General features: G+C 42.5%; 1 protein-coding gene across 3 annotated transcripts in view; it reads right to left on the reverse strand.

The window, feature by feature from the left end:
- The window catches only part of ANK2 (ankyrin 2), a 657856-nt gene that overhangs the window by 550387 nt on the left and 90525 nt on the right, over positions 1-16944 (reverse strand). The window contains exon 1 of one of the 3 annotated variants that reach the window (XM_062199709.1): positions 13500-13627. The exons of 1 other annotated variant lie outside the window; for it this stretch is intronic. Coding sequence is in view for 1 of the 2 variants with exons in the window: in XM_062199710.1 (XP_062055694.1) it covers positions 9113-9118 (6 nt within the window). In the remaining variant the exon portion in view is untranslated. Of the gene's footprint in view, positions 1-9112; positions 9134-13499; positions 13628-16944 lie in introns of those variants that run through there. One more of the 3 variants, XM_062199710.1, reaches the window with a different exon arrangement.

Genomic DNA, 16944 nt, shown 5'->3' on the forward strand with positions numbered 1-16944 from the left:
TATAAAAACATGAATTTGTTGTGATTATATTTTGTTCTAATTCCCACACTGAGTTTAGACAGAATATTGGAGACGATACAAATTTAAAGTTTCATCTGGAAAACTTTATAGCCCTAAAAGTGAACTGGATGGGCTGGCACTGTGGTGCAGTGGGTTAACGCCCTGGCATGAAGCGCCAGCATCCCATCTGGGCGCCATTTCAAGGCCCGGCTGCTCCACTTCTGATCCAGCTCTCTGCTACGGCCTGGGAAAGCAGTAGAAGACAGCCTGAGCCCTTGGGCCTCTGCACCCACGTGGAAGACCTGGAAGAAGCTCCTGGCTCCTGGCTTCGAATCGGCACAGCTCCAGCCATTGTGGCCATCTGGTGAGTGAACCAGCGGCTGGAAGACCTCTTTCTGCCTCTCTTTATCTCTCTGTGTAACTCTGACTTTCAAATAAATAAATCTTAAAAAAAAAAAAAAAAGTGAACTGGAAACTAAGGATCAGAATGGGAAGGCAAGGCAGGGAGAACATGGCAGGTGCTGTTCCATTTGGTCCTCAAATGTTAACAAAAAGCTCACTTTATTGAACCCTAATTCTATGGCAGGTACTTTGCCAAGCATTTTGATAGGCAATTACACTTAATTCTTAAAACAATCCAGGAATTGGATATTATTCTCGGTATATGAATAAAGATAATAAAACTTTACTGTTTTAAAATACTTTATTTATTTGGAAGGCAGAGCTATAGAGAGAGAGAGGGAGACAGCAGCCAACACTGGTATAGTGAGTAAAGCCGCCACCTGCAGTGCTAGCATCCCATATGAGTGCCGGTCCAAGTACCAGCTATTTCACTTCTGATCCAGCTCTTTGCTATAGCCTGGGAAAGCAGTAGAAGATGGCCCAAGTGCTTGGGCCCCTGTACCCACATGGGAGACCCAGAAGAAGCTCTTGGCTCCTGGATTCAGATCAGCCCAGCTCTGGCGGTTGCAACATCTGGAGAGTAAACCAGAAGATAGAAGACCTCTCTTACTCTGTCTCTGCCTCTGCCACTTCCGATCCAGCTCTCTGCTATGGCCTGGGAAAGCAGTAGAAGATGGCCCAAGTCCTTGGGCCCCACCACCCACATGGAAGACCTGGAAGAAGCTCCTGGTTCCTGGCTTCGGATGGACACAGCTCCAGCCATTGAGGCCATCTGGGGAGTGAACCAGCAGATGGAAGATGCCCCCCCCCCCGCCTCTCCTTCTCTCTCTGTGTAACTCTTTCAAATAAATAAATATTTTTAAATAAATTAAATATAATAATTAAGGGCCAATGTTGTGGCACAGGAGATGAAGCCACTGCTTATAAAAATAGTATCCCATATTGGAGTCTGCTTTGAGTTCCAACTGCCCCCACTTCCAATCCAGCTTCCTCCTTGTGAAGGAGCAGATAATGACCCAGTTACCTAGGTCCCTGCCACTCATATGAGTGACAAGGATGGAGTTCTGACTCCTGGCCTCAGCCTATCTCAGCCCTGGAAGTTGTGATCATTTGGGGAATGAACGAACAGGTGAAAGATCTCTCTCTCTCTCTCTTTCTCTCTCTCTCTCTCTCATTCTCTGTCACTCTGCCTTTCAAATAAATAAATAAGAAAATCTTGAAGGAAAAAAAATAGTGGCCCGTGTTGTGGAGCAGCCAGTTAAACAACTGCCTTTTTTTTTTTTTTTTTTTTTTTTTTTGACAGGCAGAGCGGATAGTGAGAGAGAGAGACAGAGAGAAAGGTCTTCCTTTTTGCTGTTGGTTCACCCTCCAATGGCCGCTGCGGCCGGCGCTTCGCGCTGATCTGAAGCCAGGAGCCAGGTGCTTATCCTGGTCTCCCTTGCGGGTGCAGGGCCCAAGGACTTGGGCCATCCTCCACTGCCTTCCCAGGCCATAGCAGAGAGCTGGTCTGGAAGAGGGACAACTGGGACAGAATCCGGCACCCCGACCGGGACTAGAACCCTGTGTGCCAGCGCCGCAAGGCGGAGGATTAGCCTGTTAAGCCACGGCGCTGGCCAAACCACTGCTTTTGACACTAGCGTTCCACCTCTGGAGCACCAGTTCAAGTCCTTGCTTTTCAGCTTCCAATTGGAAGGTGGCCCAAAAACTTGGACCCCTGCCACTCATGTGAGAGAACTGGATGGGGTTCTGGGCTACCAGCTTTGGCCTGGCCTAGCCCCAGCTATTATGGCTATTTGGGAAGTGAACCAATGGATGAAAGATCTCTTTCTCTCCCTCTCCCTCTCCCTCTCCCTCTTCCTCTGTGTGTGTGTGTCTCTGTGTGTGTGTGTGTGTCACTCTGCCTTTCAAATAAATAAATCTTTTTCAAAAATAAATAAAATACAATTATTAAAATTTCAAAGTCCACTATTTACTACAAATATGTAAGGCTATAAGAAAATACAGTGGAAAAATATTTAAATGAACAAAAAAACTAGAAAAAAAAAACATTTTATCCATAAATGGGGACAAGTTATACAATATAATAAGGTGTGATATGGCACTTAAAAGAATAAGCTACATGTGCTTAAGTTAATCAAATAGTTAATGAAGGAAACTTCTTTGTGGGACAATCTCAAATAATAAAAGGCCAGAGAATGGGAGAATGAGAGAACTGGTTGGCAACCCTTAATAGAACAATGGACCTAGGCAATAGTAACTGTTAGATGCCAAAAATATTATTAGGTAAAATATTGATGGACATCTTTATAATGGGCAGATCAGGTAGACACCACCCACATCCTCTCCAAAATATCTGAGTCAAAGCCAAACATGAGGCGCATGGGCCTCCTGCAGGATACAGCAGGAAGAACACAGCAAGCACCACCTGTGGAGGATTCTCACCAAAAACACTGAAGCTGAACCTTAAAGAGTCTCAAACAGAAAGGACAGGGGAACAATTGACTAGCACCTGGAAGAAACAACAAGCCAAACCCAGAAGGTGGGGTCTTCTACAGGACAAATATTCTCATTTCTCACATAAATAAATGTCTGGTTTTTAAGAGAGAAGATTTTTTAAAGATCAAAAGCAACTTAATGGATGTCACATGTGGGTGTAATGCAGCCCACAAATCAAACAAAACAATGGAAAAAAGACATTTTTGAGAAAATTGGGGTAACTAGAAAATGGACTGAATATTAAACATCATTAAGAATTACTGTTGGGGCTGGTGCAGTGACGCAGTAGGTTAATCCTCTGCCTCTGGCGCCAGCATCCCACATGGGTGCTGGTTCTAGTCCTGACTGCTCATCTTCTGATCCAGCTCTCTCCTATGGCCTGGGAAAGCAATAGAAGATGGCTCAAGCACTTAGGCCCCTGCACCCTCCTCGGAGACCTGGAAGAAGCTCCTGGCTCCTGGCTCCTGGCTTCAGATCAGCTCCTCTGGCCATTGTAGCCATTTGGGGAGTGAACCAGCAGATGGAAGACCTTTCCCTCTGTCTCTCCTTCTCACTCTCTGTAACTCTACCTCTCAAATAAATAAAATAAAATCTTTTTAAAAATTACTGTTTTCTAAAATGTCACATGGCATTGTAGCAATTGTTTTAAATCCTTACATCTTCAAAGTATATGCTCAAGTGTTTATAGATGAAATTACATGATATCCAGGATTCATCTAAAAATACTCCAGAAGAAAAAGGAGCTATAGATGGAAACAAATTAGCAAATGGAGTTCTTATTATGGAAAATTTCCAACATACACCATAGCAGAGAAAATGATACAGTGAAACTGCATGCACCCCACTTCAACATTCTGTCAGTCTTGGTTTAAGCTATTCCTCCCACACACACTTTTTTCTTCTGGTGTATTTTAAAGAAAGTCTCAAGTATCAGACAACACATCAGCTTACGCATAAACTATTTCAGCTTGTGTCTCCAATTGATAAGGGTGTTTTTCAAATATAGCCACCAAGACATTATCACACCTAAGTCACTAATTTCTTAATATTACTTAATATATCTTAAGATTGTTAAAATATTGATGTGCAGTGAAGCTGGATAATGGATAAATGTATAATCCATTATACATTCCAGATTTGTGTATTTTTGAAATTTTCATTATAAAACATTTTTAAACATATGCCAACCTCATATGTACTAATAGGGAATAATCTCCAAGACATGTTAAGTGAAAAAAGGCTACAATATGCATGTGGTATGCTAACATGTGCATTTAAAAAGATATATACAGTACATGTATATAGCATGGAATATACAGGTGTACCTGGGTTTCTGTGGGGAACTGGCTCCAAAATCAGCAGATGCTTGAGCCTCTTAGAAAACATGTGTAGTATTTGCATACGACATGTGCAAATCTTCCCACATACTTCAGATCATGTCTACATTATTTATACTACTTAATACAATGTAAATGCTATATAAATACGTGTTCTGCTGTATTGTTTAGGGAATAATGGCAAGAAAAGAAAGCCTGTACGTGCTCAGTACAAATACAATTTTTAAAAATATTTTCCACCCTCATTTTTTGAATCTTGGATGCTAAGACCCCAGTGGGCCAAATGTCCCTGGAAGACACACAGGAACTAAAAACAGCTGTTTTCTCTGAGGAAAACTGAAGCATTAGGAAGAAGGGAGACTTCTTTATCTTTCTGTAATGTTTGAACTTGGGACAGCCTATTATGGACTAAAAAACACTAATCATTCATGAATCAAAAGAAAAAATAAGCAGCCATCTGGGTACATCATGTATCATCAAAACTAATCATCAACCAACTGATTACCAACCACTGCAGGGCTTAACCTACTCTCACTTTGGTGTCCTACCAGATTGATATTGCAAACCTGCTCCCAGAACCTCTACAATCAGAATCTACCCAGTTACCTGTGCAATCTAATGTTCTAACTTTCAGAATTTTCAAAGATTGACACTTCAGGGTACTGTCATCTCCTCTGATCCTCCCATCTCATGTCTGGCTTTGTCTGGTGAAAACGTTTTCTATTTCTATAGTCCATGGCTTTCCCCAGTAGAACTAGAGGGAATTTCCTACCCTGTCACATCTGCAAAGCCTCTCAATTTCTTTTTTTTTTTTTTTTTTTTTTTTTTTTTGACAGGCAGAGTGGACAGTGAGAGAGAGAGACAGAGAGAAAGGTCTTTCTTTGCTGTTGGTTCACCCTCCAGTGGCCGCTGCGGCCAGCGCACCGCACTGATCCAATGGCAGGAGCCAGGTGCTTCTCCGGGTCTCCCATGGGGTGCAGGGCCCAAGCACTTGGGCCATCCTCCACTGCACTCCCGGTCCACAGCAGAGAGCTGGCCTGGAAGAGGGGCAACCGGGACAGAATCCGGCACCCCTGACCGGGACTAGAACCCGGTGTGCTGGCGCCGCAAGGCGGAGGATTGGCCTATTGAGCCACAGCACCCGCCAAAGCCTCTCAATTTCTATAATGGTTCAAGCTGAAAGACTACCTTGCAAGCTGTCCAATGTACAAAGGCCACTTGCCTTACAAGCCGGCTGCTACAGGCCACTTCTTCCAACCTTCTTCCCCCAGCTGTGTATCCAGGAACTAACACATTCTGGGCCTGCTGCTCGCTAACTGTCTTTAGGGGAATTTACCTTTTCTCAACTTAAGTTCTAAATAATTTAAACAGAAGATTGCCCAAACTCATGTTTATCATTGTCTTTTTACAATTTAGATTTAACCAAAGCACTATATTGGCACTTATAAAGCAACAACATATATCCTTTTAATATGTTTTTTCTGATTTTCTTATTTTCAATCCCAAATGGAAAATGAAACAAGAGTTGAAGACCATGGAATGTTATTCTCTGTGTGAAATTTTCGATCAACAATTATTTTTAGGAACATCTGGGCCAAATGTTCTTACAGGACTTAGTTTATTCTGAAATAAAATACCACACAATATCAGGATAAGGAAGAAAAAATTCTGAAAGATTATTCAACAAGTAGTTTAACAATTAGAATAAAACTGCTTTAATACTATCAACATTTTAGTAAACGATAAAATGTACAACGTAGAGAAAAATAGCCTTGTCCAGGTAAAACAAAATAATTTTCTAGGTGCAAAATAACACAGAAACCTACTTTTAAACTCAGCGTGATTCTGAACTAGAAATGGCTCAGTATGGGGTGAATGTTCGGTGCAGTAAAGACACTGCTGGAGAAGCCCCATCCTGCCTCAGTGCCTACTTCAAGCAGCTACTCTGGTTCTTAACCACTTTCCTGCTAAGGCACATCCTGGGAATTAGCAGATGATGACTCAAATAGTTGGGCCCCTGCCACCCACAAGGGAGACCTGGATGAAGTTCTGGGCTCCTGGCTGCAGCCTGGCCCAGCCCCATCTATTGTGTGCCCTGGGGGAGTGAACCAGTGAATGAAAGATCTCTTTCTCTCTCTCTCTCTCTCTCTCTCTCTTTCTCTTTCTCTTTATCTCTCTTCTCTGCCTTTCAAATAAAGCCTAAAAAAAAAGAGGTATCATTTTTTGAAAGAAATGGTTTAATGTTTCTTTCATTATATAAACTCAATGAGAGTAAACCACAGGGAAAAGTTATAAGCCACAGAGCTGATGCTCTTTTTCCTTAGCACATGAATACCTCAGTTAAGGATTCACAATTTAAATGTCACAATATGACCCTCAACAATGGGTGCTTTGAATGGATGGCATGAAATAAATTGTACAGTTGCTTTGCTAAAAAACAAAACAACAACAACAAAAGTGATCTGGTGCCTGCATTCTGGAACAGTGGGTTAAGCCAAGGCCTGCCGAACCTGCATCCCATATGAGAGCAAGTTCCCACTGCTCTGCTTCTGATTCAGCTCCCTGCTGACACACCTGGGAAGGTAGCAGGAGATGGCCCAAATATGCGGGACCCTGCCACCCACATAGGAGATCTAGATGGAGTTCCAGGCTCCTGGCTTCAGCCTGTAGGTATTTGCATAGTAAACCAGCAGATGGAAGAGTGATCTCTTTCTCTCTCTGTCTCTCTCCTCTGTCTCTCTGCTTCTCTTTCTCCCTTCCACTCCCACCCCTCCCCCGTATAATTCTGTCTTTCAAATCAATAAAATAAAATAAACCTCAGAAACAAGTGCAAGGAGTAAGATTTGTGTTGTTTAGACCTTTCAGTATATGTCAGTTTTACTAACAAGCAACACCATTTGCCTGCTACTGTGAGAGGCCTAACATATTTGGGCAAGTAACTCCTCAAGTTAGGGGACAGGAAGTGATATGCAAAAAAGGAAAATAAATATATATGACGTGGTGCTTTTTCAGATCTTTAGTAATATTTTTCTTTTTAAAAAGATTTATTTTTTTAAAAGGCAGAGTGACAGAGAAAGAGAGATCATCCTTCCGTTGTTTTGCTCCCCAAATGCCCACAACAGACATGGTAGGGCCAGTCTGAATCCAAGAGCCAGGAGCTCCATCTGCACTTCCCACATGGGTAGCAGGAACTCAAGTATTTGAGCCATCATCCTCTGCTTCCCAGGCACATTAGAGGGATGCTACATTGGAAGCAGAGTAGCAGTGACTCAAACAGGCACTCTGATATGGGCTGTTGATATAATAGGTGGCGGCTTAATTTGCTGCTCCACAACACCCGCCCCAGTAACAGTATTCTGTGAAACACTTTCTTTGGATGTTAAGCTATGTTGATTACCTTTAGGAAGTATTTTATCATTGCACTGCAAGTTAAACTGATTATACAAGGTACCATATTTCAGATGAAGTTGAAAGGACTATGCTTTCATTTTTTTAATTATTTTTTTTCTGTTTTTAAGAGTTATTTACTTGAGAGTCAGATTTCCAGAGAAAAGGAGAAATATAGAGTGGGACCCTCCACCCACTGATGCACTACCCAAAAGTATTCAACAGCCAGGGTTGGACCAGGCCACAGCCAGGAATCTGGAACTCCATCCAGGTCTCCCACGTGAGTGGCAGGGGCCTGAGCACTTGGGTCATCTTCCTATGCTTTCCCAAGTGCATTAGCAGGGAACTGGGTAGGAAGTGGAGCAACCAGCTCTCAAACCCCTGCCCACGCAGGATATCAGCACCACAGGTAGCAGCTTAACCCACTACACCACAACAGCAGTCCTGGGACTATGCTTTTAAACATAAGGTCCTAGAATACAAAACTTTGTTAAGATTTGATCATTTAAGAACTTGCTGCAGAGGACTATCTTCTAAGTACCCACAGTAGAACTATAAAGCAGGCAAATATTACTTTAAGCATTTCCCATATTTTAACTATATCACACCACAATGTATTAACGAAATCTAATAAAAATAAAGGCACGTTTTCCTCATCCACAAGTCAATACCTGTTACACCAAATTGGTTTATTATATATAAAGAGTTCTTTATCACAAAATTTAAGTTTGTATATCATCTCTATAGAAAGTATAATCAAAATAATGAAAGTAAGTTCTATTTTTAAAAATTCTTACTTATTTTCATCTACTCAAAAGGCAGAGAGAAAGAAAGATCTTCCATCACTGGTTCACCCCCCAAATGCCTACAACAGCCAGGGCTGGCCCAGGCCAAAACCAGGAGCCAGGAACTCTATCTGCATCTCCTACTTGGGTTGCAGAGGCCCGGCCACTGGCATCATCATCAGCTGCCTCCCAGGATGCATCAGCAGGAAGCTGGATCAGGAGAGGAGTTATCTGGACTCAAACACGCTCCGATAAGGGATGCAAGCATCTCAAGCTGCAGCTTCATCTGCTGCACCACAATCCCTGCCCTGAGAATCTGTGTCTAAGACACAAATCCTTAGACAGAAAAACCTGACTGGAATCTCAATCCATCCTACCACCTATGGAACATCCACAAATACGTGAAGTGTTAGTTCAGGGCCTTGCATATGCAAAGTGCTCAGCATACGACAGTGATGGGTTCAGAACATGCTACCCCAAAACATGGCACAGTGGCACTTGAGAAAACTCTGATGTAGAAAGGTCACCCTCTGCCTTCTCTTACCCTTCTGACCTTCCTCTGAAATAGATAAAATAAGACCCTCATTTGAAAGGTGCCCACTCCATGTCTGGAGGAAAGGAATGTCCCTTTCTCTAGAGACACAGGGATGCAGAAGAATCTGGGGGGAAAAAAAAACAGGTATTACTAAGTTCCTGCCTATTTACCACCATCCGATCTCATCCTCGTTGTCCAATCACAGGTCCACACGACCGTCCACTCTTCATCAAACCTAAGCATGCAAATACATAGGCTTCCCCCGTTGCCTTGGGTCTTCATTTCCGAAGAGTCCCCTGTTGGTAAAACTTACATGAAATCAATTTGGTTTTTGCTTTTCTTGCTAATCTAGCCTTTGTTATCAGTGCCTCAGCCATGACAAGCAGTTGTCATTGTTGTTATTGTTGTTGTTTGTATTACTTGTGGCACTTCCTCAAAAAATCTTAATCTGATAGAAATGGCTGAAGCCAAATGCGGTAAGGCTAAAGGATAGAAGATCTAAAACTAAAATGTCAACAAAACCATGATGGAATTTTCTTTGTGAATGAGGACAGAAAATAGTTTTTCCTAAATTAATGTACACAGGACTGTTTTTACACCAAATCATGTCACAGGCTGTGTTGTAGCTACAATTTCAAGTGTGGCTGTTGTGCAGTGGCTTTTCATGGCTTCTTTTTCTTACTCAAGTCCTGGGACAAAAACGTGCTGAAGATCTACATCACACCCATGTCCAAAAGACAATAAATAAACACAGTTTATACAAGGAAGCCAGCCTTTTAAACAGTTTAGACAGCTGGGTGTAAATTAGGCTGAAGAGATTTTTAAAAATCAGCATTAATCAAAACAGATTGGAGTGTAGGAGCCTAAATACATGATCAAAAAAATCCATCCATAACTTCCAGTGACCCCAAACAGTAATCTCAGATTTCACATTGCATCTAGCTAAGTCACTCACACAGTAAACAGTAGCATCTGGCCCTCATGCGAAATGGGGAATACAATGGGCTGATCCATAACTTTAGTCTACTTTAGACATTTAGATGGATGGGCTAAGAGCCCAGTGTGTTATAATAACCCTGAAAAGCTTTTGGCTCTGGCTGTGAACACATTAGCATTAACTTAAATCTGTTTCTTTGTTTACAACAAGAGATATTTGCTTGTGCTTTCTGCCTAAATGAAATCGGTTAAAGGCACCCAAGACCTTGGAAAGTGAAATTTGCAACCCGTACAGCACCTCTTCACAGTACTAAGCCTCTACAGACTTTTTTGCCTTCTTTTTCACATTTCTTCTTAGTTACCTCTTTTTTAAAGTATGCTATATTTTATTTGAAGTTTCTGTCCATATTAAAAATAGTTATTCCTAATTTCCCCTTCCTGGTTCTCCATCCCCTTCACCCCTGCCTTCCTAACCTGAATCTTACAGTAAGTAATGGTTTGGAAGTTTTCTTGAAGATGTCACCATTTAGAAATGTCACACATGCAGCCATTTGTTCCTGAGCCAGAGAGTGCGGGCTGTTTAGAACAGCGTCCAGTTATTCTCACTGAAAACACTCAGAGTTACAAGAACTAATTTCTCCCAATACCTCACTATAGTTTAATGTCTACCACAAAACTAAGGCCTCACTAGACCAGTAGAAAGTGATTACTACACATCAAGGATATAACCAGAGGGGCTGTGCATTGTAGCCAAGGTTTCCTGAAATGTAATTAAACAACAGCCAGTCCAATTTTGTGTTTACTGCTTTCACAAACACATCAACTTAGATGAGTTTTACATGACATTTATGTATATTTAGTTTGATTTCAAGCAAATATATGAATCTCGCTCTGACCCAAATCAGACTGAATAATTATCAGATGGGTACTCGAATAACATTATGGAATAGCATTATGTTGGACTACCTTTTAAATATTATTCTCAAAAAATAAATAAATATCATTATTCTCATAAGCATGCATTGAAAGACTCTATCCTGTCATTCAATCAATAAGTATTTTTTGAAAATCTCTCATAGGCCTAGCATTAATGTAGAGAGGAAAATTAATCAGACTATAAGTTCAATTAGACATTTTAAATATTTTCAAACACGTCACCATGAATAGGCTTCAAAAACCATTCAAATGAAATGATACTTCTAAATGTTCTCATGGTACATGAGTCTCCATAACTGAACAATACCCCCCCTTTTAGTTGGGGTAGCCCTGTTCCCTTTAAGCCAAGATTGGAACACTAGCGATCAGACATTTGAGATCATATCACACAATCCACAAAGAATATATTCATGCTATTCTCCTAAGAAAACAGAACTTAATTTTCTTTTTTAAAGACTTTTGAGTCTATTTCAAGACATTCTTTGGAATGAACGTGAAAATGCAGCGATTTTACTATTCTGTTACTAGCATACTAGCACAGCATTTTAAATAAAATGCAAAATAATCTGACATTGAAAAATGTAATCTGTAGGAACATGCTCTCTTAAACTATGTGAGCACAAGAGGAGCACTGGGCTGGGAGTCAATGGATGCAGGTTCTGATCCTGACTGTCACCCATCAAATTGTAACTCTGGCCACTTTTCTCCCCTGTAAGATACAGGGATGTACTGTCAGGCCCTAGGGTCTGCTCCAGCTCTGAGCTCCCAACTGCCTTCCCTGAAAAGTAGAAGTGAGGGGTATAGATGGCCTTTCTGGGTTAAACATGGATTACTTAGAGTGTCAATTAAGGCAAACATTATGCAGAGCTTGTGAGAGAAATGGATCACATTCTTCTGTTTCTTTATATAGTAATGTATTGATGTTTGGAGAAAAAGTCTAAAATCGCCATAAATGGGCACCTCTACCTGAGGAAGCAGGTGGTACATGTCTGCAGATACATAAGGGCTCCTCAGTTTTAGGACCAAGAAACCAATGTGCCCAAGTATGACCATCATTTTGCCAGCTGCTTCTTCACAGACACTGTACTGTCTTTGGCACGTGGCCAAAAAAGGAGGTGTGGTCTAGGGCCGATCAGAGAAGTCAGAGAGCTGGGTCAGGAAGAGGACCTCTGAAAGCAGTCCCGCCCTGTGTTCAGCTACTTGAAGTGGCTCACAAAATTACAAGCAATATTATGAGACCCTTTCCAGGATAAATTCAGCTCTACTCAACACTGGAGATGGAGGACAAAGTGGGGCGGGGTGGGTGGGCTCTTCGTTTTCTATGGCTTGTACCTGTAACATCCAGAGCTCACATAATGAATCAGAACCCTCTCTGCACGGGCGCTAAGGCAGCTCAGTGGAATAAAATGGCAACAGCAAAATCTATGTTCACAACAATATGGGTGGGGCAAGCGCTTGCCTGTTGTTTGGTGTTCTGCAAATGAAACCACCCATTGCAAAGGGCTATAGAAAATGAACAGACCTCTGCTCCCATCCCACCATCTTTCCCACCCAAAAGTTTCAACAATGCTTAAATATCTCTGTGAGTCCTTGGCCTCAAAGCTTACATGCAGAGACTCAGCAAAAAAGACAGGAGATTATACCTTAAGTACTGCATATAAATATATTTTCCAGTGCTTAAAGACATAGCCTAATTGTTTGCCTGCTGTCTTTCAAGGGAACACTGTATATCTTGACCTAAAACTCTATCATGTGTTCAAAGTAAACAATCTGTTATCTTAAACTGCCTTTTACCTCTCCTTCCAGCCACACACATGTTTATTGTCAGTCTCTAAAAAAATGTAGTGTTATAAGCTGAAAAGCAAGATTATTACTGGATGTATTCCTTTGCTCTCCAAAAAGGCCACACCTAAACATCAGAGAGGTGAGGCTCACTCGTTGATGCATGAGTGTGGGAACATGGTGATTGTTACTAGCCAAAAAACAAAAACCAAACCAACAATGCTTGGAAATCTGTACCTCAGACACCCCTCTTTAATTAGGCTTTTGAAGCAGGAAAGACAATTCGATTGATGGGATAAGGGAGAGCAAACTCCATCATTCTCCAACTGCCAGCACCTGTTCTGCCAGCTGACACTATTTTATATAAATTCTGACCATAAAAAGGCAATCTACTAACAGCACTGCTATTTACCAAAACCTAATCAAATTTGCTCACTGCTGGTTCCCCTGCTTAATCTCGCAGCACCTCCTCACCCAAAGCAGAGAAGAGGTGGCAGCCACTCAACGCTCAACCGGCACAAACACAGCAAAATATCTTAACACAAGCAGTGAGTTATTCCGACCAACAGAGCCGCCACCCTCTCTCTCCTCTCCCTGCTTGCCTTATGGAGAGCACCAAATCAATTCACGTTAACCAGATCTTAAAAATCTGCCTAAAATTACAAAAACAAAAAACACAAATAAAAAAAAAGCCCTCACTCAGAGAACAAACCAAAATTAGAGCCAAGGGATATTTGCACATCAGTGCTGCCTTTGAACTCCAGAGCCTATGGAAAGCAAGGCTGCCCAGCCCAGATCCCGGGAGAGTGTTTTACAAAGGGCTTCCAGCACCCCCATCAGCACTAACACTTCCTCCCCTGTTTCCAAAATACCCTGAATAAAGACTTTTCTTTAAGCACTTACAGGGAGCCGCAGTTTCTCTCAGAATGTGCCAGCGAGCCACGCAGCAGGAGGGGACCCGGAGCTGAGCCCCCAGCTTCCTTGCCGGCTGATATCTATGAGACAGCAGCCCAGGAACCGACTTTCCCATTACAGGCTCAGACCGTAATCCATGTGCTTCCCGCGGGCCAGTCCCAGCTGCCCACGGAGCACCACATGATCTGCTCTGACATCAGATCAGCCAGACGTGACAGCCCCTCCGCCAGCCTCTTCCACACTCACGCGTTGCATCATTCCTATGCCTTAGGCTTGCATTTAAGCAGGTGGAATGGAGTAAGGAGCTGTTCTCTCATTAGACATTTTTGGGGAACCTGATTTCTTCTGTTTCTGACAGATGGAAAGAAATAAGCAAGAGAAAGCACTGGGATTTGTTTGCCTCCTGAAATTATCAGATCTATGGAAAGCCTGGCTCAGCGAAGCTGAGGAATGAGCTACTGTCAGGATGCCAGGACAGTGGGAGTGATTTCAGGTGCAAACACTACCACCACCACCTGTCACCACCTTTCAATAGATCATCTTATGTATAGGTAAATGTGTGCAAGAGTGTGTGTATTTAAGTCATAAAATACCGGTGTTTTGGGGGGTATTCAGGACACCTGTATCCTCCATCAGAGTGCCTGGGTTTGAGTCCTAGCTCCACTTAGCTTCCTGTTAATGCACACTGGCAAGCAGCAGGTGATGGTTCTGAAATCGAAGACCCCCTAAAATTTACACTGAAATGTGGCCCCTTAAAGTTCCCTAGGAATGCTATCCGGAGTGCCACATGTGCTACCGGAATTTGGGGTGCCTTACGACTTCACCACGGGCTTATTACTAAATCCCCGATATTGATAAGCCCAAGAGGGTTCTTGCCTAATATTTAGAGAAGAATTCTAAATACTGGCATAGATAAATGAGGCAACATGGTACATTTTAAGCTTTTATTAGTGAGAAAGATGCATAGGAGAGTGAGAGCTTTATTTAAGAGAGAGAAGTAAACTGGGGTTCTTACCAAGCACCAGGAACCAGCCACGTGGAAGAGCATCTAGGCTTGTATCTGGCCAAAGGCCATGCGCCCTGGAAGCGCAAGGCTACAGCAAGACCCCTCCTGACAAGAGGCCAGGGAAGAACAGCGGGCAGGGCCACACCATGGGTTTTAACCCACTTCCAAAGGGGAGTGGTTAATTAACCTGATTGGATGGTGGGCACCCAGGTGTGGCCAGGTAGGGGAATGAGGCCACACAGGGGCGTGGCAAAGGCATCAGGTAGGGGCATGAGGTCAGACAGGGGCGTGGCAAAGGCATGGTCTTCCAGTTCACAAATCTAACAATTTTAGCCTGTATGTCTGCCTACTTCATTTCAAGGAGTTGGATCCCTACCACCCATATAGGTGACCCGGATTTAATTCCTGACTCCTGACTTCACCCTGGCTGTTATGGGCACTTGGGGTTTAAACCAGTGGATGAAAAGATTTCTCTGTGTCTCTCTGACATTCAAATAAAAAGAAATAAACACTTAAGTAAAATATTGATAGTTCTTGTGTTGTTTTTTTAAAATAGTCACCACTTAGCTGGGTTCACGGAGGATCTCAGGGAAGCAAGTGCTGGATTCAATGCAATATACAATAATTCCATTCTGAGGGGTCTCCCATACAGTCCAACAGAAATACTCAGGACTGAAAGACCCAGACAAGTAAGTGGGAGAAAGTAGGGATCTTCTATTCATGCTTGCATTCATTCAGTAACCATTTTTTGACAATGTATATAAGCCTAGTACAAAAGGGGAATAAGGAGAATATCTGATTTTAACTGCATTAGTTCCTGTACATTTGATTTATCAACTGTATTTTGGATAGATCCCTAATCAGTTTATGAATATATAGGATATGCTTTTTAGTATCATTCTCAGTGACTTAAACATAAGGGCTCAATAAATAGTGAGAATAAATTGAGTCTAATATTGTGATAACAAATACAAATATTTGATCATCACTGTTTAGAGCACCTAATAACGTTTATAATTCCTTAAGTGATGAGGCAAGATGAGCAAATTTTGTTATTTGTTATAAATCCTTTTTTTTTTTTTTTTTTTTGGACAGGCAGAGTTAGACAGTGAGAGAGAGAGAGAAAGGTCTTCCTTTTGCCGTTGGTTCACCCCCCAAGTGGCCGCTATGGCCGGCCCAAAACCAGGAGCCAGGTGCTTTCTCCTGGTCTCCCACGCGGGTGCAGGGCCCAAGGACCTAGGCCATCCTCCACTGCCTTCCCAGGCCACAGCAGAGAGCTGGACTGGAAGAGGAGCAACCGGGACAGAATCCGGTGCCCCAACCGGGACTAGAACCCAGGGTGCCGGCGCCGCAGGCAGAGGATTAGCCTAGTGAGCTGTGGCGCCGGCCCGTTATAATACCTTTCAACCAAACCTGAGTCTGTGCTTTGATGGACTCTTGGTTGCTGAAGAGGAGCCCACCCTGTGGAGCTTGAGGGTAGGCGTTAGTTGCCCAATAAACCAACCAGGAATGAGAAGGTTGGAATTTGAACCTCACTCATCTCCAGGCAGGAAAGAGGGCTAGAGATTGAGTCAACTATGAGTGACCAGTGATTTAATGAGTCATGGCTATATAATGGAACTGCAGTGGAATCCCTACACAACAGAGTTCTGAAAACATTGGGGCAAGGGGCAGTGAGTATACCCGTGTTTCAGGACAGTGGCGTGCCCCAAACCCTGCAGGGGAAGGAGCTCTGGCACCTGGGGCCCTTCCAGCCTCACTCATAGCTAGTAGAGTGTTTCCCTGAACTTTGTGAGCAATTACTGTGTACTGTCAAACCTGAGGGGAGAATTATGAAAAAAAAAATCTATTTTGTTGCAAGGTTGGACCGAAGTGTGGGTGACCTGGGACCCCTTACCTGTGACTAACATTTGAAGATGGGGGCAGTCTTGTGGGACTGAGCCCTTAGTCTGTGGTGTCTTAGTTACCACTGGGTAACTTAAAAATTTTTTGGTATAATCAACCTACATATTTGATGTCAGGGGTATTCTGTGGGTAGAAACAGATTGCAGAGTATCAGGAGACTCAGTTTCATTCTTGATAGGACTTATTTTCAGTAGAGATCAAACAAAAATTAAATGAAATCTCATATTGTATCCCATAGTCACAAGCATCCTAGTCACATTCTCAGGAAAATATCAGTTCAAAACTAATAAAATGACTTAAATATTATATGTAGGGGAGGGCACTGTGACACACCAGCGAAGGCACTGCTTTTCTCTCTAGCTTTAAAATAACATGAAGATAAATAAAGAAATAAGTAAATATGTTCTTTAAAGATTTATTCATTTATTTATTTGAAACCAGAGTTACAGAAAGAAAGGGAGAGACACAGATAGAGATCTTCCATCTACTGTTTCACTCCACAGATGGCGGCAATAGCCCACA

This window comes from Lepus europaeus, chromosome 8 (assembly GCF_033115175.1).
Source record: "Lepus europaeus isolate LE1 chromosome 8, mLepTim1.pri, whole genome shotgun sequence".
Lineage (NCBI taxonomy): Eukaryota > Metazoa > Chordata > Mammalia > Lagomorpha > Leporidae > Lepus > Lepus europaeus.